This window comes from Orbicella faveolata, unplaced genomic scaffold, assembly GCF_042242905.1.
Source record: "Orbicella faveolata isolate gen_17 unplaced genomic scaffold, um_ofav_v1 contig_12, whole genome shotgun sequence".
NCBI lineage: Eukaryota > Metazoa > Cnidaria > Anthozoa > Scleractinia > Merulinidae > Orbicella > Orbicella faveolata.
In genome coordinates, this window is record NW_028301539.1 from 6,875,001 (window position 1) to 6,900,708 (window position 25,708).

The following is a 25,708-nucleotide window of genomic DNA, read 5'->3' on the forward strand; positions in this document are numbered from 1 at the left end:
ATCTTAACAGACGTCAAATCAAATAGTCAGTTTTCTTGTAGGAGTAAATTAGAGGTGATTTCAGAATACGGAACCACTTTGGTACAGCTCATTACACGTGTCAGGATCGGCGATGAAGAACGATGCATGAAACACTAACTGCTAAAGATTGAATGACTTTGAACCTGCCCGTCAATTACGCGAGAATCTTTTGCATTCTTTTAGCTGGCGCACACTCTGCGCGGTCCAATCTTTTCACAAACGAAGAATTCTGGAAGGCCATATGATTCAACAATGGCAACCCAGCTTGGCTTGAACAAACAAATTCACAGTTTCATGGCGAAACTGTTCCCATCGTGAATTACCTAACGGATACAAATCATGCAAATAGCGGACGGCTTTTTTACCCTGAAGATGACATAAATGTAATGTCGAAAACGTTAATCTTTTTAGCCTTTTAAACAAATTAGCTTTTAAAAAATTTTGTCATTAACAACAACAAGGACACTCGTTATATATAGCTGGAATTTTCTTCCCCAACAGCGCATGCTGTCATTGGCTATTGGCTACTTTGAGGTCACATGAAATGTAACAATAACACTGTTTCCCGCCAAAAGTGTCTACGCGGGCAATATTGCAAGATCTATGACATCAGAAAGTAACAATATACACTGTTACCCCCTCTGTTACACGTGAAATTTAATTTTCTATGTCTTCGTCGTGCTATATAACAAGTCAATTAATAATTGGTCCTTAAGGAAACCAGTTAACTTTGTCTCTCAAGAATCTCAGTGTTTCCTGAGGCGGAGAAAATAACACTAACTGTTCTCCTCAGGACTAATCATGAAGTCTCAAATGTAGCATTTTCCTTAAACTGAGGATGTTGAAAACTGACTTGAATTTGCGATGTTGGCCCTTAGTAAAGCTTCATAAAGACAAGGCAGTGAATTACCAGAAATGGATAAAATAGAATATGAATGGAACTACATTGTTAGATTGATAAAGCTTCAGCATCTTGTCTCGTACAGGCCTGATCTTGATATATAGCGCACCCACTTGATGGTGTCATGGTCACTGTAGTTCAGTTTAGGCTCGAACACCTTCAGGTACCGAACCTTCAACCCAGAACATGCAAATGGAACCTGAAAATAAAAACACGATAACAAATCAGTGTCCTTAATACATGTGCTTTCTCTCGAGAGCTGTTACAAGCATTGTGTCAAGGCAAAGCAGTGTTAAGACAGGTTGACAGCTTTGTGGTTTGAATGTTGGAAATGCTCGTAATGAAAGTGATAGGCTGAACCCACGTTGTCTCGACGGCTATGTCAATTCCTTTTTTTAGCTTCATCCCAAACAAGGTTTTGGTTTTGCCTATTTAAGACCAGGGTAAACAAACAACCAACGTTGGGCCTTCCAAAGTGGTCATTACTTGCATTAAATCCTTGGAAACCTAGAGCAGTTTGCGGAGCTACGGAAGGCCAAAACAACGAGGACAAAATCGGCAAAGAAGACACTTCTCATTGCTCTTTCTACTTTCTCTTGCCCCACTGACTACCCTTGGTCTCCCTTGTATTAAAGCTAGGTGGTTGTATTGAAAGGTTTTTTTTTGCAGTCAGTACTGCAGTCCATGTGATCTGGATAGAAGCATTGTTATCGAAGAGTAACTTGTGCCGTTGATAGGTATTATTATTACCTCAAAGTTCAGGGATATTGGAGGCCTGGCCCATTTCTTGTTGTCTTTGGTAGCCATCAGATCAATCTCGGCACTGATCTGAGACTCTTTCATACCACCCATTCTCTTTATCCTGCAACATACGGAGACAAGAATCTTCATGAGCAGAGGCCAGGGAAGGTAAAAAAAAAAAAAAACCCAAAACATTACGACAATTCAAACAAGCACTTGATGGAAATACTCCCTTAAAACAGTTACAAATTATTCTTAACAGTAATTAGACAGTTAAGCAAATTACATCATGTAAAGGCTATATGAACAAATGCTGAAAGAAATAATATGCAGGATTCTGAATCTCATTCATTTAGGGAGTAGAGGGCTAGATTCATGAAAGACAGCTGACACTGATTTGAGTGCTGAATGGACAAGCCTCTAAGGAGGTCTGAGGGTATGCTTCCACAGAAAAGTTTGAAATTGACAGGCTATGTAATGCTATTTTATGCATTCTCTTGAAGATATTTCCTAAAAAAAAAATCAATTTTGGAAAAGTTAAAAACACCAAGAATATCAAGGCATTACAAAGATTTTCCTCAATTTTTATCCTAAAGCGCTAGTGTAATTAAAAATGTACACCCCCCACCCCAATGTCCCATCTCTAGCTACAGCCTAGACTGTCCTGAGACAAACACAGTCAGGGTTCAGTCACTTTCCAAAAAACCTGTGTTTTCTATAAATTACTCTTTACAACTTACATACTATTATTTCATAAAAAAAGGTAGGCAAGATTAGAAATTGAAGTAGCTGCTCTTTTAGCTGGCGGCTGGCACTCAGTGAGAACCCTGAGTACGAATAAGCAGAACAGCTGATAGAAGACAGAGACACTGGCTGTTTTACAAGTGCAAGTTATGGAAGCTTATTGAACTCAGTGCTATCAAGGACAGAGAGTGGATGACTTTATACCCAAGACAACAAGATCCCAAGTCCACAAATTGATTGTCTGTAATACGTTTCTACCAACAAACATAACAGGTTCAATCAGTTAAGATGCAGAACAGAGACTACTTACTTCCAAAGAATTGCATTTTCACTGGCCTTATACTTTGCTTTTCCCTTCATACAAACCACTTGAACACCTGCTGTAGTGGGTGGGGTAGGAATCTTCACCTGTCAATCAATTCAGTTGTCATGTCAACATCCATTTTACTAAGTTCCACCCTTTGTGACTTATGGGTACATGCCAATGTTTGACTCCCAAACCCCAATAAGCATTTACATCTACATTTTGTACTGAGTGCTTCAATGAGTAATATAAAATAATGATCATTTAATTATGATAACTCATTTAGACTGGGAAAAACCAATGTCATCTACCAAGCCACTACCCCAGAAGTAATAAACAGTACAGTACAAGGCTCAAGTCTGCATAATTTTCTTTAAAAAAATTAACAAAGATAAGGGGAAAAAATATGACATTTTGAAAGAGCAGCTCCTCTCATGTAAGTTTGTAATTCTATTTGTCTTCACAATGTAGCAGCCATTATTGTTTTAGCATTGTTTCTGTTGTTTTCTCAAAGGGTATTGAGCCATTCACGTGAGGCCTCGCATGCAGACAATTTGCCACAGAACAAAGAACAACAAAAGACAAAAAAAACACCACATTTCTATCCCAAAACTCATCCCTTATGTAACTACAGAATTAATAAAATTATGCTAAATGGAACACTGATGCATTGGACTCTAACCACAAGGTTCTCTCGCTTAAATCTGGGCAAAACAAATTAGGTATCCGTCTTGTTTCTTACCTCTATTTTCTGACCCAGTATTGACTGTTTGAAGTTAGACTTGATGACTACTTTTACTTCCATCCGTGACCTTCCTACTTCTCTCACTAAGGGAATAACTCTAAATGGGAGACTTATGTCCTTAGTGGTGCGGTATCTGGAGGAAAGAAATTAATCAATACCTGTGTTAATTTAACCTAACTGGTAGTCTAACATTATTAATGATGGTCTGTGAGTTGGGGTTTGAGATTGGGCAATAATTATTGAAAGTTCAGTCTTGCCAGGGTCGTTTTGTTGGGTTCTTGTCTTCTTTGACAAGTCCATTCTTGTCCCATAAGTCAAGGCCAAAATCCTTCAGGTAAGCATCAAGGATTAAAACGTCTCAAGCTCTGGCAGGTTCCAATTTGGAAGCCGGTTATTCAAATCTGATCTCTGTATACATGATTCTGACCAAATGGATTACAGCTTGTAAGATTCCATGTGCGAATTTTTATTTTAGCTTGCCATATATCTAATGCAAATTAAGACTATTCAAACGCCACGGTTTCCTAGCACGCCAATCTTTTCAACGTTTTCTCTAGCTTCAAGTTAATACTGTTGCGGAATCTATACTCTACCTAGCTTTACTACTGTCATCTCTACAGTCAGGAAACATTTGTAATTCTTTATATTCTGTCCTGTATTTTTATTATCACTTGGCTCTTCTTCACATGTATTTTTATTATTTTTCTTGTCGAACCTTGTTCGATCACTCAATACTCAACGTGCTCTTTGAGTCTCTTCAACAGAGCTTAAGTTCAAATTCTCTAGACATAGTGTCCACAAGAACTGTAAGCTACACAGCTTCTCAGGACAAGAATGGGGCAAGACACATTACAAACATTGTATCATTGCATACAGGTTGCAAAAGAAGCAATGATATGCCAAGGAATTACATCTCCTTACCTCATTAGCTCAAACTCTCCATCAGGTGGTATAAAACTAATTGCACGCTCTGTCTCAAATTTGCTGAGCTTAACACACTGCAAACAGACAAGAGAGGGTTTGAAAAGATTTTCATCTCTACCAACAAGGAAATACAGGTACAAGAGACGAACAATTGTTTTAAAGATTAATCACACATTTTCTTCAACTTCTGTCAAACTTGAAGTTGAGGAAGCAGGCATTTCATTAACCTTTTTAGCAGGAGGGGAACTGGTTTTCACAGGCAGGCAAAACATTTTGAACTTAATCTTTTTTATAAGAAAAACTTTCCTCTAGATGGTCAGACCAGGAGGGCAAAATTGTCTTCAAAGCCAGTCAACATACCCTGTACCTGGTCCTTAATGAAACCACTCAGGAAGGTTTTGCTCTAATTTCCAAGCATGACAAGCAATGAAATATAACATTTTATAATAAAGTTTCCATATAACGTGCGCTCTGATTGGCTGAAAGAGCATGCTTTATCAGAGAACAGAGCACGGGTTGATGACGGTAAGTTGGCTTTCAAATTTTTGCTTGGGAATTTTGACAAATTTGACCCAAATTAAACATCCCCTGTGATTCAGACAAATGCAATGGAAACAAGCTATTTGTCTGTAGCAAATATGGCTCACAGAGACCATTGTTAGCAACATTAGTGTTAAAACTGTACTAAAATAACAAGTTTTGCTAGATTCCTGCTGACAAAACACGTAGCGAAATAAACAAATTCTCAACCTAAACAGTGCTTCGATAAAAGACATTATATTTGTTATGAAGGCAGAAATTATACTTAAGAAGTAAAACAACGACAGAAAACAACAACTGAACTGTCTCTGTTTACGATGAGAAGCTTTATTTTTGTAAAAATGCTCAACTGCTCAAACAACACTTACATGTAGTGTAGTAACGTTCATTCTCCGGTCATCTCAGCGAACTTAGGTGAACCGACGAGTGGTCAGTGCAAAGCTTGCTCTGATATTCTCTTTTGTGCTCGGAGTACAACCAGCGGGAGCCGTTTAGTCTTTCTAACTTTTACGCTAGTTCGGGCAGTCTTGCTGCATGCGGCTACAAGCCGTAAATAACTGTAGCTCCTTTCAAATTCAACTTGGCCGGCATTTTCCATTTTCATCCGCAAGCTTTGAGCTCCGCGTTTCGTAATTTCCACTGGAAAAGTGCACGTTTTCATGGGCCACAATATGGCTGGATTACTCTGGGCTATAAACCTTCACCTGCCTTTAGATCCATATTTAAAATTTAACTTAAAAGCGAACTTCGAAGGCATCGTTCTTCTCTCGAAAGCCGCTCAAACTACTCGAAACATTACTTGAAACTGAAAGCTCAGCTGAAGTCCAGTTTATGATTGACAGCTGTCGCTTCGTTAGCCAATCAAATTATTTGAACAATTCTAACAACGATTGTGATTGGCTTATTTTAGCGTGCTTTATCAGAGAACAGTTCACGGCTGATGCCACTTTTGCCCGTTTGGAAAATAAAGTTTGGTTTGAAAATTCAGCCAAATGCGTGGGGAAATTATCGGATTCTTTATCATAAAACAAATAAAGAAGCCTCAACTGTGCTCTGTTCTGTTGTAAAGCACTTAGGAAGCGGTAGAGCATGCAAGAAGTAGGGAAAAACACGAGACGTAGTCGAGTGTTTTCCCCTACACTTCTTTCGTGCTCTACCGCTTCCTGCGTGCTTTACAACAGAACAGAGCACAGTCGAGGCTTCTTTATTTGTTAATTAAAACTGGCTTATCCATTCTGGTGTCGTATAGACCCTTTCTCGTCACCACTTACAGTTCATCTGAGGTACACTTATTGTAAGATGAAGAGTATAAAAGATAATTTACAAACCTGGTGGAATGTGCAGTCATCAATAGCAATTCCTGACTTGCTTGTTGTATTTCTATAGAAGAGATGTTGAGCAAATTGTTGAAAAACTTGCGTGGTCTTAACAGTTTGTTAGGCAATGATTAGCAACAGTTCAAATAAAAGTATATAGTTACACTATTACTCTGTAATCTGAAAATGAATCTTAAAACATTGTGTTCAACGGTTACTGTGTTTTTACCTGCATTTAACTCTAGCTTATAAGATAACGCTTGTAATACTAACTTCTTTTGTGGATCAAGAGATGGGTCTAAAGTTCCACTCTTCTGTTTTTCAACAACCAATTTGTCATTCATGCCAAATTTACACTCGGGCATTCCAGACAGGAAACTCTTCATCACAACCCGGCCTGACACATGGGCACTTAGAACCTGACCTAGAAAGCAAAGAAGCGTCTATGCATCAGAATTTCATCCCAGTAAACAAGCAGTGCCCTGAAAACCTGATTGGTTGTCAGACCACTAGCCCAAGAATGACCTGAATTTCTTCTTTCAATCTATGAACAGAGCACCTGCTCAAAGCTGATGGCAGAAGATATCAGCAACCGTAGTAAGGACATTCATACCAATGGCTGGTCCTTTAGGAAAGTTGTCATCATTTATTGCCATCTTAAGCATCAAGCAGGAAACCCTGCTTGATTCTAATAAGTACTACAAGAAACGTTTGGAGATTGGTGACGCAACAAACCCTGTGGTGACATAAGCAGATTAACAGACTCCAGTACATCAAGGAACAGTTCATTTCTCCTGTACTTGATCCCTTCTCTCCTCCAACCAATCTGTCCGGTTACTTGGCTGGTGATTTGAGCTTGCTCTTCTCGGGTCTAAAACAAACAGACGAATAATGAAATCATGTTTTTTTCCGTGGTTTCTACAAGGGAAAGGTTATCTCTGCCAAACTGTTTGGAATATGACGCAGTTTGGTTGGTTCTTAAACTTCTTGTTTGTTTTGATAAACCACATTTTGATATACGAAGCCTGCAAGCAAACCAGTTAGAACTGACCATTCATAGAAAGTTCACGTAAGAGTGTGTAAACTACTTTATAACCAGTGGTCACACCTGTTATGCCTACATGTATGATGTAGATGATGTAGTAATTATACAATTTAGATGGTGCTTAGCCTTGATTGGGATGTGCAGTTGCCTAATGGGATGGACTTTGGACAGATTCAAGTGCTGGTGGCAAGACACTCTACTCTCATAGTTCCTCTGTCCCTCCTAGTCTGTAAATGGGAAAGGTTCTGGTGAATTTAATGCTGGGGATAACCCCTTGCAATGGACCAGCATTACAGAAATAATTAAGTACTTCTTAATGCTATGGACATTGGATTAAGCTCTGGCCTTGGTTAGCTAGTCCCACAGAAATTCAAATTTAGCTCTAAACCCGCATATTTTATTTTTAAAAATAGTTGGCCCTTGCTTTTTGGACCCCAAATTTTGTTATTAAAATCAGCTTTTGACTTGCCTGTGTCTTGATACCTTGCTGAGTGATAAATGTTTTCAAAATAGCAGTGTCAGTCTTCTGGGGGTATCCATAATCAGCGATCTCTGCATTCCACAAGAAAAGAGACAAGGTTAAGGTTAGTACTGATGCAAAATCATGAATGTCCAGTATTTTGGTCAGAGGAATTCTGTGAGGTCTACAGTTAAGACAAACTCTATAGAAAAATCACCAGATCAATTATTTCTAGAAGTTGAATCAAGCCTGAAATTACTGCTCTTGCCCGTCAGTCTGTCAGTCAGTCAGTCCATTAGGCCGTCACTCAGTCCGTCAGTTGATCCATTCATCAGTCAGTCAGTCTGTCAGTCAGTCCGTCAGTCAGTCCCTCTGTCTGTCTGTCTCTCTGTCAGTTGGTCAGTCAGTTGGTCAGTCAGTCACTCAGTCAGTCAGTCAGTCAGTCAGTCGGTAAGTCGGTAAGTCAGTCAGCCAACCAGTCAGCAGAGAAATAGATTCAACAAAGAAACATTGAACTAACCATCAAGGAGCTCATAAATAAGGACAAAGTTGTTCTTGATTCCTTCTTCAGTGACTTTTCCAAAGTAAGAAATCATAATCTCCACTGTGCGATTGAGGAACTCAAACACCATAGCAGCATTAACATTCTGCCTTGTAACAGCAGCCAGCCAGACATTTCCCTGTCGTATATGGAAGAAGCTTGTTCTGGCAATGTTTGTAACTGGTGACCTTACCTGGCCTCTTGCATGGATGACATTTACCCGAAAAGCATCCACTGCATTTCGGCTGAAAATGAGCACAGTGAAAAAGTTGACAAAAGCAGTGAAAAGTAACATGGAAGGTCGAGATGCGTAGCTCTAAGTCAGGCTTAATTACCCACTGCTGTCCTGGAAAAGAGCCCATTCTCCCCTTCCCCTGAATGTACAGATGCACTCACATGTATAGTATCATTGACTTCAGCCAATTAGAACACTACCTGCAGGCATTTGCCAGGCATGGCAGTTTGGTTACTCTGACCAAGGGCACCCAAGCAAATTCTTCCCAAATTAATCACTGCTGCTTACTTAAATCAATGAGATCTGGGGTTAACATCCACGGTTTTCATAAGTCACTTTGCAAAGAATTTATCAGCTACCAAGCTCAGAGTAGTCACACTGTGATTCTTGAGAGACTGGAAATTAAGATTTCAGGCAACCCCATGCATAAAATTGTGACTGATGTCTGTGTATGAATTGAATGATACTATGAAAAACAACAACAAAAATTGTATACCGTCGAACATCCACTAACAGCCACCTCTCTACAATGGCGGAAAGTCGATACATTCACTTTTATTTTAACCTCTCTACAATGGCCACCTCTCCACAATGGTAAGAGCCAAAAAGCGCATCCGAATTGCCAAAATAACCTCTTAACAATGGCTAGTTAATGAATTACTGACGAACGGTAAATACAAAACTACATTTTTTATTGGGAAATGGTCACCAAACCTGATCCTTACTACCTGTCCTTGATCTCTGTTTCTATCTAGGTTTTCTTTTGTTATATTTTCATTGTGTTACGTATTTATAAGCTAAGATTAGCATTTTTCAAAAATACAAATGTTGTACCCCCGAAAAGAACAGGTGTCACATTACATCCTTATCTCCCTATAATGGCCACCACTCTAGAACCACCACTTTCCTCTGTCGCCAAGGTGGCTGTTGTAGAGAGGTTTGACTGTATATATAGGTAACTATTGAGCTAAATAAAAAATATTATCAAGATCTCAGGTTTCACTGAAATGAGAAACCCACATGCCTCGTCAAAAGTGTCAAAACATTTCAGTTTTCACACATTTTGCACCTCCCCACCCCTGTGCAACGTTGAAAAAACAATTTGTACGGACGCATGAATGCATTGTCCTATTTTCCTATTTTCTAACATTGAAAGGGGGAAAGGAGGTTTTGACAAGTTTTTACTAGTTGTTATGATCGAAATCTGAAACAGTTGCATGCGTTTAAACCGAAACGTGACGAGGCTTGCAGCTCGACTACCCAAGAGAACCTTCACGTTAGTAAATTGTCTTTATACAGCACTGAATGATTCGATCAACCCGCAATCAGATGGCTGCTCAACTTCAGAATAACCAAGATTAAACTGCACTACAGCAGCTGTGCAGGTAAGAACTTGATTAAACTGTTACAACTCACCCAATATCATCCCGGTAAACTCGAGAAATTAGCACTTCTCCTTTGTGATTGTAGATGAAAAAACCACCTATCATGTTGAATAAAACAGTCTAGACGTAAAAGGAAATATCCAGGTAATCTTTCAATAGGTTGTGGTGACAACAGCGTAGAAATTCAGCAAATCTTTCGGAGAATTTGCCCGCTCTCAGGCCGCCATTTTCTGCAAGAGAAGACACCCAGCTCTCGTGGTGATTTCCCCATATAAGGAAAATTCCGCCATATTTGGAAAACAGTGGAGCCTAGTTTTCGCAGTTTTTCCTTTTTCCACACGGTCAGTTTGCGAGCGAGGTCGCACTGTTTACAAATTTTCAAATTGGCGCCATGGTTTGTTATGGCGGATGAAGAACAGGAGGAAAATTGGCCAGAATTCTTCGAAAATAATCGACTTATTCCCGTCCATCCCAACAGGAGGAAGTCAGGATCACAAACAAAGCCTAATGTCCCATTCTGTCTTTTGTTGAAATCTGTAATCGGGATTTCATTACCGCCAGCTTCCGTAAGTTTGTTGTCCTGGAAATTAATAGCTACTGTAACGTACAGCTAGAGGCTTGATTATTACTTCGTAATGCATTTATTTCTCATTACCTCTTCTTGATGCTTAAAATTAACAATGATGTAGGTATTGTCTTATTCAGTAATTTAACAATGTTTACATGCATGTAAGACTTTAAGCTACTTTAGTTCAATGAAGTTTTCGTGATCATGATTCTAAATATGAGACATGGGAAAACAAAAATCAAATTGGTCTGAAAAGTTTTGAACATAATAACTTACAAACTACCAGCTGTGTGGTGGTGTGGGGATTCCATAAATTGTCACATTTACTGAATCAGCTTCCTTTATAAGCTTACATGCTTGTTAAACAATCATTGAATTTGAAGGGTTCACAAGAAGTCGAGAACGTCACTTTTTGTAAAATGTTTATTTATTTTTTTTTTTTCAGCAGGATGCCAACCCCCAAGATGTAGAATTCCAGTTGCGTCTAACACTATATGATGCTGCCAATAAGTGCTTTTTTGGAAGTACATGGCTAGGACCATACTTTCCAAGCAGTGGGAAAGAAAATGGCAGGCATAAAGTTGTCTGTGATGAGGTTTGTAAGAAAAAAATGCCTGAGCTTTGTCATACTAAAACGTGGGATAAAGTTAATTCAGGATAAACTTCAACTTCAACTTCAACTCTATAAATTGTTATTTAACATTTGATGAACTATATTCTTGTCCCCATAGGTTGCAATCTAATTGGTCAGCTTTAAAAATAATGACTGATAGCATTTTTGAGCTTTTTAATTACCAGCTGATAAGACATCCTTATTCCTTGTGCTGATCTTAAGGATTGAGCTTTCTGGGACAGGAATGGATGATGTATTATTACTAATAAATGTTGTCAATAGTTAAATTTATACAGATAGAAAAAGTCAGATTGTGACCTTGGAAGATCTATGCAACATAAACTAAAGTAGTTTTTAATTAGTAATACAGTGAAATCCTGATTCTTTTTGAACCTTCAAACAAAAATTGGGTAGAAAAATCAGGTAGTTTGAGAAATCAGGAATAAACAGTGTTGAACTGAGGGGAGAGAAACAACCTTTTTAACAGTTCGAGTTATTGGGAAGGTTGAACAATTAATTGGGATTTGACAAGTTGGAATTCCACTGTACTGGTAAAAGTGTTGTGAGGGTTCCTTACAGAGTGCCCTTAGGAGTAATTTTTCTTTCAAAACAGGCTGTCTATTTTTACTCATCCTTACACGACATCACATGTGTTGGAGTAGTTGAAGTCTCAGGAGAAGGTAAAGGATAGATTATAAACTGAAAATACATACTTGTACCTCTGCCAATTAATTCAATTTTACTCATTTTTTTAGGAAGGCAGCGTGGCCAAGTGGTTAGTGTGCCGGACCTGATATCATAAGGTCGCAGGTTCAAGTCCTGCTCTGACCACTAAGCTGGAGCTGTTTCTCGGTAGACCCTAGTTCAACTCCTCGGTCTTGTTTGTAAATAGCCAACTGGTCTGCCTCCCACCAGTTGGGATTTTTACGCCTACTGTGTTCATTTGAAATGTTTCTTTCTCTCAGTTTAAGCAGAATGTCTCAATGCCTGTCTGAGAACTAGCCAGTTGTAGCTAAGCTCATCAAACACTATTATCAACATTCAACATTTAACATTTTTCTTCTACTGATAACATGTTTAACATCATTTTACACAAATCTCCGTTTGGCTTGTATGCATTCATTGGATTCATGGCATGTTTTGTTCTACTTGCCTTGCAGTCTACCCTCTGGACCAGAAACTGAAAACTAGTTACTAATTACTTACAAAGTCAATTTTCTTTTAATGTTTCTTGGTCAGGAGTGACTCACTGCTCAGGGAATTTTTTTGAAATTTTGCAATTTTCTGTTTTCAAAAACCAAGTGTCTTATAATTTTGTCCTCAAAACTTATAGCAAAGGTCCATTCATTGATTCATTGTGATTGCTTTTTAGTAAGATGGGTGGCTTTTTAATTTCATATTTCACCACTTGAACGTGTGATATTTGAGCAGGGGCACGTAATAATAGGCCATATCTGTATTCTTGATATTGGACTGCAAATCTCTTTTTAATGATATCCCCTCACATGAGATTGCATTCCAAGCCACATGTAGTTCCAATACCGAGAATACAAATATGCAGTATTGGGGAAATACATTGATTTTGTGATGTGTAAGGACTCTACCAAAGTGACCCTTGTCACCAGACCTTATCTCAGTTCCCATAGCATGAAGCAACTTGGATCAGATGCTAGTCCATCGCAAGGTTATCCCACAACAGTTTGATAAATTACCAGGCATAACTGAAGTTCAGTGGTACCTGTTTAATCCTAGAGTGAGGGAAGCACTTTTAATTAAGAGTTACATACCTTGGCCAAGGAAAACTCAACATGTTGAATTACGTCTTTCTGTGCACGAACATTTACTTCCTGATAAGTAAATAGATATTAAATAATTATTGTTATTAATTATAGTGAATGGTCAAAGTATTGGATGTGGCTGGACTCTGATCAGAATTTTTGACCGAGTCTCAGAATTGACTGAAACTACTACACGACAGCCTAAACCCAAAAGGTATGGTATGTCACCTTAAGAAAATATTAATTAATCATTCTAATAATTTTGTATTTAAATTTAGAGGTTCAGGAATGGTCTGTTACAGAATACTTATACTAATTATAGACTGCTGGGAGTCTGTTTTTCTCTCAAAATTCAGCAGGGGTTATGAGGATAGATGTTTTCGCCTATAGGGGAATGGGACAAGACGTGGGCCTTCTTCCCTGCTCTGCCATACCGCCCTTGTTCCGCCTTCTTCCTTACTTGGCCGAAGCCATACTGCCCCTTTTCACAATGAGTAAATACTCATCTAAGTGTCATCCTTAGAGGTAAAACCGGCTGCCAGCAGACTATATTAATTTATTATTATTAATTCATTATTAATACTGATCTAGTGATTATAGACTAGACTAGGTAGTTATTCACAAACTACTTAGTCTAGTTAAACTACTCAGTCTACTAGTTTATTTAGATAAAGTTTTATTAACTGGTTCCTCTACTGGGAAGGAAAATAAAATAAGAATGAGCACAAAGAACTTCAAAATCTTTCTATTAGATAAGTGCAAGTTTTGAAATAAATTTTAATTTATTGATTATATTTTTCAACATTAACCTGTCTTCATTTTTGTTTCTCATCAGCATTCCTTTGTATTGTGGCTCACCTGCTGGTCTGCTCTGCATTTCTGAAACAATTGAAGGTACTGATATAACAGTTTAATACAGGAACTTTTGGCTTTTTAAATGAATTTAGAAAACAGCCCTAAGTAAATAAGCATGCTGATTGGTTAAAAATCGTGTTTCTGTAACTCGTTAGAAACACGGAACTAGCACAAGTTTTTGACATAATGATGGTGCGAGCAAAGAGAATTTACATTTTGATGATCAAAGTAAACAAGTTGTTTCTCTTTGTTTTTGTCGCGGTGTTTTCTAAGAGAAATGGAAAACATGTTCTCTGTATTTCTATCAAGTTATAGAAACACTTGTGAAAGCTTGGGAGAACTTGGAACACTTGTACTTCTGTAACTCGATAGAAACATGGTACATGTTTTCTATTTCTTAACTGTGATTCATGGTAACATACAAATGCTCACATTTGACTCCGCTCTCATGTAATGTACAGTCACATGATTTCAAGCCAATGACCCACATTTTTGTCAAACCTGTTTGGTCTTGTGTTCTTTGTATCAAGGCCAAATTTACAACAGAGACCAGAAAGTCCTAGAGGACGTCATGTCTGAATTTTGATTTGTCAAACACGTGCTATTAAAGCAATATTGTATATACATGATTGATTTGTAATAATATATTATTATTATATTAATTTCCAACATGAAATTATTGGGTTATAGAGCAAATTAATAAGTAACAACTTTTGTTGTCATATCTTTGGAACTAAATCTGTGCTAAGGTGGATGACCTATTTGCTATTTGTTCACCAATTTTTGAAAAACCTAGCACATTTATAGATTTATAGCGGCTTTCCTGTGGTTTGCTTGTTCCTTTCTAAATAGATTCACCCAGTCTGCTTCCAATTGAGGGATGCAGCTTGAGTTTTGTTCTTCAAATCCATCCGCCACTGGAGAGAGTGTTTCATCTGATTCCTGAAAATGCTGTCTTGAGTGGGGATGACTTTGTTCCAGGAGTTTTGGAACCCCAACCTGACGGTAATTCTCCACTGACAATCTATTGAAAAGTATTAAAGGAGCTATGTCATGGTTTGCGCATCTTGAAAAGTTTAGCGGAATTTTTTCAAGTTCGTTTTTTGTAACCTGTCTTAATCTTCTCCATCCTCAACCATCCTTGTTCCTCTATGGCTTATTCTATCTTAGTGAAGTGAACTATTATTTTCAAGTTTCCTTCAATTTAATGGTAATTTTCAGGGTTTGTCATGGGGGTTAGTGGTACATGTACATGTATACCAAAATGCAGCTGTAACTGAAAAGAAAAACCTGTTATACCAAAAATTTACCCTCAAATTTATGCAAAATACCAAAATTTGGAAAAACAGGGAATACTTTATACCCACAAAAGGCCCAATTGTGGCATCAAAATACTGTATACTTGATTTAAAATCTCTATACCACATACCCCCAAACCCTGGCCAACTCTGAATTTTGTACATGGTCAAAATAACTCAAAATTTTGTGAATGAACTCTTTTAAGCACATTCAAAAAGATCATGTTAAAATCTATCAAATAAATATCAATTTCTAATTGCCTTAGTTTGTATGTAACAGGGATATTGCTTAAGGCTGGCTGCTGGCTAATTTCAAACACTGTCAAAGAGAACTAAATTCTGGCTGTAACTTCACACAAAAACAGACTTGTGAAAACTTTGCAGCTGCAAATGCCAGAGATACCAGCAGGCGTGTTAATGAGCTGAACTAGTATTCTTAGCTGCATCCCTGATGCAAATTTGACAATTTCTTGATAGGTTCTGGAATAGTTGACATTTTGAAGAAACCCAGGCTGGCCAAGACTACCCCAAGTTTTATAAATAAGGTAGCAGTTAGAAATCAGAATGTGACTTGCTGTTTAAATTGTTTGTTATTGTAATTAATATTGTTAATTTTCCTTTTTATCCAGCAATTTTGAATACTCTTTTTTTCATATCTCTAAATACATTGAATTAATAGATCCCTATTACATGTATTTAATATTAATTAAATTTATATAAATTATAAATTACTGGGCTTCTCAGTGATACAAATTTTGGCAAAATGAAGTGTAAATCTGCTGTCAAATTTGGATGGTTACATACCCACCATTCATAGGAGGTTATAAAATTTGAAGATTCATTACTTGGTTACTTAGAAAATATGAATTCAAACCAACTACATGTAGCAGTATATATGAAGAGAAAATTGATCATATGATAATTTTACAAGGCTATTCAAAGTGACATTACATTATAGAAAATATACCTATTTTTCTGATATTTACAGTTGAGTATTCTGCTGTATCCATCTGTTGAAGAGTTTGAAGATGAATTACGACAGATACTTAACCATGACAGGCTTCACAAGGTGTATATTTTTGCATATATTTACATGTTACTTAGTAATTATAATCTATTATAATTGCTTTTGTGTATGCAGAGGTTTCACCAGTGTTCTCAGCAAGAAGGCAACTGGTTTTCATGGGCAGGCAAACCTTTTGAACAGAACTTCTTTAATTTTCCTTTCCATAGAGTTCAGAGCCACCTTAAATTGTTGAAAATTTAAGGTAGCTCTGAACCCTACGTACAGGATCTTTTTAAACTTTGCAACTTTAAAAGTTGTGTCTTATCATGCTTATCAAAATTTGATAATATAAAAAAATTTCACTGTGCTCTTTTTGAATTATAAGTCCCTAAAGCTGTAATTAAGGGTGCTTTTAGCAGGTCATACTGTTGCTATGGTAACCTATTGTGTCACGAAAATGAGAACAACTTGTTCACCACTGATGGGTCAGTTTTTTTGATACCATGATCGTAGCATCAAGTGATAAAGAGTGGTTGTAATGAACCATCAAATATTTAAGTGCTGGAAACCATTTTGAGCCACCTTTTGAAATACTTTTCCATATTAATCCTTCTCTTCAGAACAATATCATTCCTGATGATGGCCTTCAGATCTCAGTTGTTGAGAGGAGACTTAAGGTTGGTGTGTAACCATCATCATGATCAGATGTCATCACCATTTTATTTAGTAATGCAGGTTACCAAGATCGGCAGCGAGTGAGGCTGATTTAGACCTACAATTAACTACATGTAATAGAATGTGAAATAATAAACAAAATAATTATTTATAAAATCACCCAATGTATTTAAATATACAACTGACCATAATCATATAATTAATACATTCAGTATCAAATCAATAAAATGTAGTCCATAGACTATGGTCATAAACCTTTGTAACAGGCCATTATTAAATTGAATCAGAAGATATTTAGGCTAGGTTTTGAAAAAGCCCCAGTCATAACCCATATGCATTGAATTACTCTGTACTAAGTAGAAAATGTTTATTTGAACACAGGTTTCAGTGCACAATGGCTGGAAGTTTGTAAGTGAGCCACATATTGTTTACCTTGAACCAGAGTATGAAGGTGGAAAATCGGGAAGAAAGTCGCCAGCATCACAATCATCTTTAAGAGGTACATTGCAAGCAAATTCTGTTGCACCACTTGCCAAAATTTTGTCTTTAAGATCTTTGTGATGCTACAAAGTAGCCAGTATAGCTGGCAGGAATCATGTGTGAGCGATTTCTGGCGGTGAAGCTGCCATTTTATTTTTGCAGGTGGCAAGGGAATTTGTGAGCCAAGAGTAAAATTCAACTTGAGTGGAATCCAACTTGACTCTTTGCCAATTTCCTCGTGTGTTCGCCACTCCCCACCCAAAAAAACCTTTGAGCCTCTCTGGAAGAGAGAGCCCTTCACTAAGATGAACTGTGATCTATCCTTTGATTCTGTGTTGGGGGTCAAATGCTTCCCTGCCAGCAGAGACATAAATTTCTGTTATTTTGGTTCTGAGTTTTTTTTTCCTCCAAAGATGTTCTTCTGATCTGTTTTCCTCTCTCTTTCAAAACTAACACTTTTAACATCCAATTTTGTCTGGGATTAAATTTTCAGAGTAAAACAAAGTATTAATATAAATTACAGTTATTAATAACCTTCAGGAATGATTGTATAATACTTGTTTGTTTTGTTTTCAAGGAAAAATCCTTTCTTTGGTCCTTCGAAGTCGACTGGAGCTCAAAGAACTTGTTCATCACCCACTGTTTGCCATTATTTTTGAACTGGAGTATGTTACATCTGAACCATTTGCTCAGCCATTAATTGAAACAAAACGTAAAAAGGTTAGTATCTGTCACCATGCCTCCTACTAACAACTCTGTAAATTAGGGAAAACCTTGTTAAGAGCTGTGTTAACTTCTTTGTTATTTTCAGCCATCCCTATCAGGCAGTTTGATGCGGTCTCAGAACCAAACTGTAACGTTACGGTGGGCAATGTGGCTGCCATTTGAGGGTGGAAGTCGTGATGAAAGAGAGACAACACTGGAACTCACTGGGGGCTGTCAGGACTTCCCCAGTAACAGACTTGTGTACACTAGCAAGCCACCAACACTTTCTGGCAAGAAGGTTTCTAAGATCTGTTTTTTGTTATTCACACCTACCTACTTAATACTGTATGTCACATTTCCACTTTAATTTAAACACTGATGCTAGCTTTTTATAGTTGCTCATCTTCTTGAGCAAACCTCCATAATGTAGGCACCTACATATACATGTACATGTAATTATGCAATATGGACAGTTGAAACTATCTGAGTAGGTAAAATCTCTACATATGTACACCTCCAAAATAGGAATGCTCTTATAATAAGTTCGCAACTGTGCCCATTTGGTGTTTGTAAAGGGGCTTGACTGTATTTGTAAACTCCCAATTTTGGTTAATATGTTACGTACAATTGAAATACTTCTAACTATGTACAAGTGTGTATACCAACGTATGTTTCAGGAGCAATCTGCATTTAAATGTTATCATTTGAAGAAGCTGACAAAACTCATATTTTGCACCATTGTATTGTCATAAGTTAGAACTTGGATTTTACTTAATATCCTCTGTTTCAGGTGATGTGGAATATGAAAAAAAAGGAAACCACTTTCAAAAGTGTTTGAAAAAATAAATTTCAAACAAAAAAAATCCAACTACACCATGTACACTTTGATGACCTCTTTTTACACTTAGAAGTCTAAGTCAAGGGTGAATACTTTAATTTTTTTGGGCAAAATTAAAACTGCTATTCATTCCTATTATAATTATGCTGAAACCCTGGCCAAACAATTGCAAGATTGTTGGGTGCAATGTGTTGTGTGTGCTTGGTCACCCTGTTGCGATGTGTTGCGACATGATGGGTGTAGTTGGCTCAAATTTGACCATTTTCAAACTTGAGTCAACAACACACAACATATCACAACACGTTGCAACAGGGTGGCCAAAATGGCACCCAGCAATGTTGCGATATGTTACATTGAAATGTTGTGATCCTTTGTGTGGGGCTTTACTGTTGTACATTCTGTATTCTAGGCACCTAAATCTGGTGGAACATTGAAGTTCCTGTTCACACAGCAGCGCAGGAGAGGAAGCAGTATTCATTCCTCCACTCAAGGGTCGCAGATGCTGAGGGTCCCCACATCCCCTGGCCTACCCTCTCCAGGTCCATTTGACACTGTGGGAGGGATGTTCAGTTCATTTGGCAATGTAGCAGAGGGTGGCCATCCAGGAATGCCACTGACACCTGGAGTGGCATCTCGACCACCACTTCCACCAGGGAATAGGTAAACAGCTATTTCAGTGTTAAAATGTTGACAGATTAAATGATTGATTGAGGAATGTTCAGTTCACGTGATCATAAAGCAAATGGTATATTCATACAGGAATGCCACTGATCAATGCCTGGTGCGGCATCTTGACCACCACTTCCACCAGGAAATGGGTAGATTTAACTATTTTATTGATCAGGAAGTATATATTTGGTTTTTGGAGCGGGAAACATAGTGACAATGCAGGAAGTTGTTCTAAACTTGCGCTGTATAGAAGCACAAGTGTTACCACTTATGGTAATATTGTAGGTGCAAAATAAAAAGTCTAGTTGCTTGTGCGACCAGTTGGTCGTTAACTTTGAGCCCCACAGTGGTGGAACATTAACATCTTGAAATGATGAATTGAGGGTTGTCCAGTTCAGGGTACCATTAAAGCAGACGGTATTCACTGATGAATGCCGCTGATGTTTGGTGTGACCAGTGTCCAGGCCACCATGTACCTCAATCTTTATGATGTGATTCCTAGGAATCTGTTATCATAACTTTGAAAAATTAGTGTCTGTGTGTAAATCACCCACCTAAAATCCTACTTTCTAAATTAAGTGCTTCCACTACCAGGTACAAAAGGACAAATTGGCTCTTAAGGTTACAGTATACCTTCGGGTCGGCAATTTTCTTCAAATTTGGATTTTTGGGTCAAAATAGAGGTCGAAGAATCATCTCTAATTTCTGAAGAAAAATTTTGAAAAAGGCCAAATATTGGCGGAGAAATGGCGGTTTTACGTTTTCACCGGAAGTAAAAGTTTACCTCTTGATTGACATCCCTATGGCGCGTATGCAATCAACCGAGACGATTTTCGCGGGAATTACCTATATGGATGTCACGAATTGACTACTCAGTTGATCAGCATTGTTGTTCCGACTACCCAGCATTTTTGATATTAGGCGTGTCTCTATTAAGTTATAAGTAAACATAGACCACGTTTAAACCATGGACCGGTTCGAAAAAGCGAAAACAGCGAAGAACGAATGAAAATACATCAATGAGTGAAGAAGCGAAAGTTCGCCACGCGGATGAAGCTATAGTTATCGTATAAGGCGGGCAAATATTCGTGGTAAGAGAAAAGAAAGGTTCTGTAAAAATTTCGGAACTTGACAGCAATAACAGGGATGCTGACAGAGACTCTTCTGATGAGTCCGATATCGACGAATCGTCGGACTCATTGAGACCATTTGAAATATTATCCATGCACAGTTGCCCACACACAGTTGCTCTCCGCGCTGTCTTTTGTTTGTTTCCTTCGCTCAGCCACTCTAGCGTTCGTATCCTTTTTAGTCTTCCCCATTTTGCCAGACCAGCTTCAAGAAAAACCGAGCTACAGAAAAATTATCTCACTGCCTTCGGTTCCTTGAGCGCATTGCGAAACACAAGAGTTTTTTAGAGATTCGCGCGTAAATTTCACCAGGCGGTTAACGGCAGTAAACTTTCCCCGCACTGATTGGCTTAGTTACCTGAGAACCCAGTTGAAGGCATTTGTGGGCGGAGTTTGTTCGCGAAGCAGAAAATTTTTCTTAGCGCTGTTTTCTCGAATAAATTTTTTCACTTGAAGCAGACACTTTAAAGAGTTACAACTCAAAGGGAATTTGTTCAATTGCTCTTAAATTTGGACAGTGGCTAGTTTAACATATAAACTACAAAAGCGTGTCTGGGAATTGTTAACTTCGAAATACTTTTTCTTCGAGAGCGATTTTTGTACGATCACTCCACATTTTTTTAATCCTATTTCGAAAATGTTCTGTAACTTTTTACTGCAATCGAATATGCCAAAACGCAGACACGTTTTTTAAGCACTTTGGGCCCTAAAACCGAGGAAAAAATTAAATTGGCGAAAAACGAAATTCGCTTTGACTTGTAGCTTTCGAAAGGTGATTCGGGCGCTCGCATTTAGTGGTCGTGAAAAATTCGACAATTCATTTTCTTTCAAAATTGTTGGTATAGTTTGATAGCCAGCTCCATAAGCTTTAATTTGATATAGGGGTTTAGGTATCTACAGCTTAAACTGCACGCGCTACATCGCTTGCGCGCGAGACACCCCTGAAGGTATACTGTAACCTTAAACCACCTGCTATGACCATGTATTCTACCTTAGCTTTCCTTGTGTGCTCTGAGACAGTGCAATAAGTTGTGATGAAGTTGACACAGGGAAGATCACATCTTTTTTTGCAAGCATTTATTAACTTTATTAGAAGTGCCAATATAGCATGCTCATGCAACCTTAACAATCTGTGCTATGTGTTCATTGCTTCTTAAGTTTATCGATCCTAATTCGTAATATTATGTCTATGAGCGTCTCTAATTGTAACATTTACAGAGACTCTGTTTGAACAGAAGCCAAAAAAAATCCTCCTGCCAGAGAAAAACTCCGGTTTAGAAAAAACATGGCAGGAAATCTGGGAAGGAACCATGGTCTAGGCTCTTAAGTATTTATCAGCCCATCCTTGTAGACTCTACATACAGTCATTAAAAACTTCACATCACATGGCAATTTCTATGCCAATCCCGAGGAATTGGGTTCTAGCTAAAATATTTAAAACTTGGACTAGCAATTGGTTGGCAGCTATCTGCAAACAGCTTTAAAACACTGAAATCAACGTGTACTTCAAGAACATTCTATTTTGAATGCTTCCTTTTGTTTTACTGAGTAAACACTTGCCTGTTAGGAAGGTAAATGACAGTAGGTATACAAAGCAAGCTAACGCTAAAAAAAAATTGAAACATATTTCAACTAAAGAAAATCATAATGGAATGTGCAAAGTCTTTGATCCTACCACCTCAGTAAATAATCACATTAATTCAGTGTCAATGTAATTAACACTGTGATGCTAGTTACATACAGTAAATGAACAAGCAAATATTGCAGTTGACAAAATACAATGGAACTCGGTTTTTACTTTTCATTAGTCTAAAGTAGACATGTCTATGGGATTCCTTGCAATGATTGTCAATCCTTTCCCCTCGTGTAGGACAACAAAGTATTGTTTTATGATTGTTAAGAGTTTCCAAGTCTTTCAAGAGCTCACATTCATTAGACATGTTTGTTTTGATTTTCTTGAACATTTCGGTATTAACTGCCGTTATTGGTTCACATGTTTTTAACTGATGGGCTGCTGGCTCCGGTGTCCTTCCATTGGTGGTCTTGTAAAGGAATGCGGTTATCCCTGTAAACTTTCAAACCCTTCTGCTCGCATTCATATCCAAATATCATGTCTTCAAATGTTTTAAGTTCTGGTCGATAGTAAACATTCTTTTCCGACAGTGCTCTGAGGTTGAGGTAGACAGCAACCTGTGGAGGCTTACGAGAAAATGGCTTTTTAGGTCGACATAGCGGATTCCATCGCCTCGGGCTCATTGCTGCAATAGGCTTTTCATTGTCATCGGCGTCTTGGACAAAGTGTTCAATACGCTCGAACACAAGGCCGAATTTTCTTCGTCTGTCTGCTGCGTAGGAACCCAGTGGCTTCTGTTCGGGATGATACTCGTAGAAGCACTCCACGCTGTCATCAGTCATCCAGATGAACTGCAGCTTCAAGCGCAGAGCAATTTTCTGGATCCAGTATCGTGGATAGCCTGCTCCGATTTCATCTTGTGGAAGGCATATAATAGGGAACTCGTGCCCGCAGCAAGACACGTACTCTTCAAACTCTGAAGGTCTCACTACCAGTATTCTGATGGTGGATTCTTGAGTCACGATGTTATCTTGGGGCCACTTCAACAAGGCAATCTTGGCGCGGCGGAAAGATGGTATAAAAATCCATCTTTTATTCTCCATTTCAGGATTAATTTTTGTAATGCGTTTTCCTTGCTGATCGTCATGTTTAAACCACTTTAATGAGTCATCAGGCAGATGCATCTTTAGCATGTATTCGCAGTCGAGGAACCACGAGTTTTTTTGCGATGGCTGATGTAGTTTTTCTAAAGAAAAAGCCTTGAAGTTGTTATTTTTACCCGGTTGACGATAAGATGGCTTGTCTTTTGGTGGAACATTATCTTGCTTTTGAGTTATTTCAAGCAAATGTGGGGTGCGCTTCACCTTTTCAAAATTAATCGCCTTCAGCAATGTTGAATTTGTGTCTAATTTAAGTGAGTTTCCATCGATTTGTAATATATCTTCCAGCTCCTGGCGAATCGATCGTCCTTTCATTTTATAAATAAATGTCGAAAGCTTGGAATAGATCTCTTTGAGATCAACGTTTGCACCATCTTGCCAGTCTTGTGACACAGTGTACACTTTCGACACGTTGACGGTCGTATCCATTGTTTCTTGGCAACTTGGTGTCTTGTCTTGCCATGGATGGCTCTCTAGCCACTCCCCATCTTGCCGCTTTGGCGTTTTGTCGCCATCAGCGAAGAGCTTTTTTCTTACTTCTTCTCTCGATCTCGTATCGCTGCTGTAACTTTTCGGCTCGGGTGTTTCGTCTCTTGCTGTGTTTTGCTCCTCTTCTAGGGTCAATTTCTCCAAGTTCCTTTCTATTCCGCTGGCTGAAGAATCAGCCAGAGTTTCGTTCATGCTGTCAGCCATTTTGCTTTAAAGTGAAAGCATCGTAAACATGACTAGACAAAAAGTAATGTATGCACTTATTTTCTTGTCACACCGGATTGCGTCACTGAAATTTCACTTCCGGTTACTTACGTCAGCCTGAGCGCAGAAAATAAAAATAGCTCAATAACTTCCAAATTCGCTCACATTTTAGATGTTTTTCTTGTGTTTCTCAAAATGCAAAGTAAAAAAAGTACAAGCAAAGACAAAATAAGAGAACGACAGAAAAACAAGAGCAATAGAAAGAGAAAAGATAACTCCGTGTGGCTTTGTTTGATCTTACCGAAGTGTGCTGGTAGTGTAAATTGCGCACGCGCTGATAGGGTAACTTCCAATATATATCGATCAGCGCACTTCCGGTTTCTTTAAATGCTAAAGGAAACGCGGTTTTTCTATAAATCCAGCCTTTTTTGACGGATTTCAATTAAAGCCAACGTTGGAAACATAGCTATGCATTCCTTTTTCAAAATCATGCTTTTTTCAGAAAATTACGAACTTTTTAATATTTTGAAATTCTCTCAAAATCTGACCTTTTAGAAATGAAACAAAATCCATGCATAGCGTAATGAGGATTTAAATTAAAATATTAAATCAATGAAAAAAATTCCGATAAAGAAATTTGCCTGGGAGCCTTTGCGTTTTTTCAGTATTAGTCACATGACCATGGGTGTGGCCTGATGACGTCAACACTAGTGTTGCTGATCATGAAAGAGTTAAAACACATGAAATAACTCTGAAGAAACTAAAAATGACGAGGTTATATGAGAATAAATTTTCCCTAGCAACGGCTCGAAAAGATCGGTTAATGGGCCCTTAACCGAGCTTTTAAAACGTCCTTGATGGTAACTGTCCTGTATTTCAAGTATAAGCGGGATATTTGGCTATGTGACATTCATCAACTTTTCTACCTAGCGTAAATTCCATCTCCATCCAATCTCCTTTTCATGATTTCCTTTGTTTAAACTTGATGAATTATTAATGAGTCTGAGAAAGTGATGTCAGGATGACATCGAAATGTCGTTTTTAGCGTTAATATTCATTGTTGAATTTATTTCTAAATTTCCACTTCTTAGAATATTAATTAAATAAACTATATAAAATGGCAAAGTCTGTGCCAATCCCAAGGAATTGGATTCAAGCAAAATTATTAAAACTTAAAGTAGCAATTGATTGGTAGTTTTAAATCTCTAAAATTAATGTGTCCTCATTGAGAACGTTTTTATTTTGAATACTTTCTTTTGTTTCTCGGTGTAGACACTAACCTGGTGGGAAAGTAAATGACAGTTGCTATACAAAGGAAGGTAACCCTAAAAATATGGAAGTATAAAATATACAGTCTTTTAATTTGCCATCTCAATAAATTTAGACAAAAAGTAAAACTAAAATGATCACATTGCTAATTCCGTGCAGTAAACGAGCAAGCAAATATTGTAGTTTACAATTAAGCAATAGCTGGTTTTCGCATGACGTCACTAAAATTCGAACCATTGATCTTCCTGAGATTTTACTCAAACGATGTATAAGAGCAGCTGAAAACTAATATTCATACAAATTTCGCGCCGAATGGGTTCTTGGTTTTGTGATACACTACGCTTGAATTTCTAAGCTCTTGCGTGACGCGGCATTTACATGAGGGCCTAGAGAGCTGTCATGATGGTTAAAAAGTGACTTTTTTTCTGGGAACTTGGCTATCTGAACAGTTCCTGTCTTAGAAAAAGTATTATTTTAATGTTTTAGAGTTCCTCGA

General features: G+C 37.9%; 3 protein-coding genes across 7 annotated transcripts in view; 1 reads left to right on the forward strand and 2 right to left on the reverse strand.

The window, feature by feature from the left end:
* LOC110048801 (AP-2 complex subunit mu) overlaps positions 1-10,163 on the reverse strand; it is an 11,648-nt gene extending 1,485 nt beyond the window's left edge. Inside the window, exons 1-11 of the mRNA XM_089282274.1 lie at positions 9,934-10,163; positions 8,262-8,527; positions 7,751-7,833; positions 6,972-7,107; positions 6,510-6,660; positions 6,249-6,300; positions 4,378-4,454; positions 3,454-3,589; positions 2,718-2,815; positions 1,673-1,784; positions 1-1,121 (exon numbers count right to left, since the gene is read on the reverse strand). The exon at positions 1-1,121 is cut by the window's left edge and continues 1,485 nt beyond it. Of these exons, the coding sequence (XP_089138400.1) occupies positions 987-1,121; positions 1,673-1,784; positions 2,718-2,815; positions 3,454-3,589; positions 4,378-4,454; positions 6,249-6,300; positions 6,510-6,660; positions 6,972-7,107; positions 7,751-7,833; positions 8,262-8,527; positions 9,934-10,007 (1,320 nt within the window). The 5' untranslated portion in view covers positions 10,008-10,163 and the 3' untranslated portion in view covers positions 1-986. The remainder of the gene's footprint in view (positions 1,122-1,672; positions 1,785-2,717; positions 2,816-3,453; positions 3,590-4,377; positions 4,455-6,248; positions 6,301-6,509; positions 6,661-6,971; positions 7,108-7,750; positions 7,834-8,261; positions 8,528-9,933) is intronic.
* A 91-nt stretch (positions 10,164-10,254) lies between these two features.
* LOC110048802 (nephrocystin-4-like) overlaps positions 10,255-25,708 on the forward strand; it is a 64,193-nt gene continuing 48,739 nt past the window's right edge. For 2 of the 5 annotated variants that reach the window (XM_089282260.1, XM_089282262.1), the window contains exons 1-13: positions 10,256-10,468; positions 10,916-11,065; positions 11,697-11,763; positions 12,976-13,075; positions 13,697-13,755; positions 14,569-14,721; positions 15,492-15,559; positions 16,003-16,083; positions 16,641-16,697; positions 17,077-17,194; positions 17,753-17,895; positions 17,987-18,178; positions 19,128-19,378. In XM_089282260.1, the coding sequence (XP_089138386.1) occupies positions 10,304-10,468; positions 10,916-11,065; positions 11,697-11,763; positions 12,976-13,075; positions 13,697-13,755; positions 14,569-14,721; positions 15,492-15,559; positions 16,003-16,083; positions 16,641-16,697; positions 17,077-17,194; positions 17,753-17,895; positions 17,987-18,178; positions 19,128-19,378 (1,604 nt within the window). In that variant the 5' untranslated portion in view covers positions 10,256-10,303. Of the gene's footprint in view, positions 10,469-10,915; positions 11,066-11,696; positions 11,764-12,975; positions 13,076-13,696; positions 13,756-14,568; positions 14,722-15,491; positions 15,560-16,002; positions 16,084-16,640; positions 16,698-17,076; positions 17,195-17,752; positions 17,896-17,986; positions 18,179-19,127; positions 19,379-25,708 lie in introns of all 5 variants that reach the window. The other 3 variants (XM_089282261.1, XM_089282263.1, XM_089282264.1) reach the window with 2 other exon arrangements.
* Positions 22,369-24,002, reverse strand: LOC110048799 (uncharacterized). Its single transcript, XM_020754574.2, has one exon. The coding sequence runs from the start codon at positions 23,941-23,943 to the stop codon at positions 22,507-22,509; it is 1,437 nt and encodes a 478-aa protein (XP_020610233.2). The 5' UTR covers positions 23,944-24,002; the 3' UTR covers positions 22,369-22,506.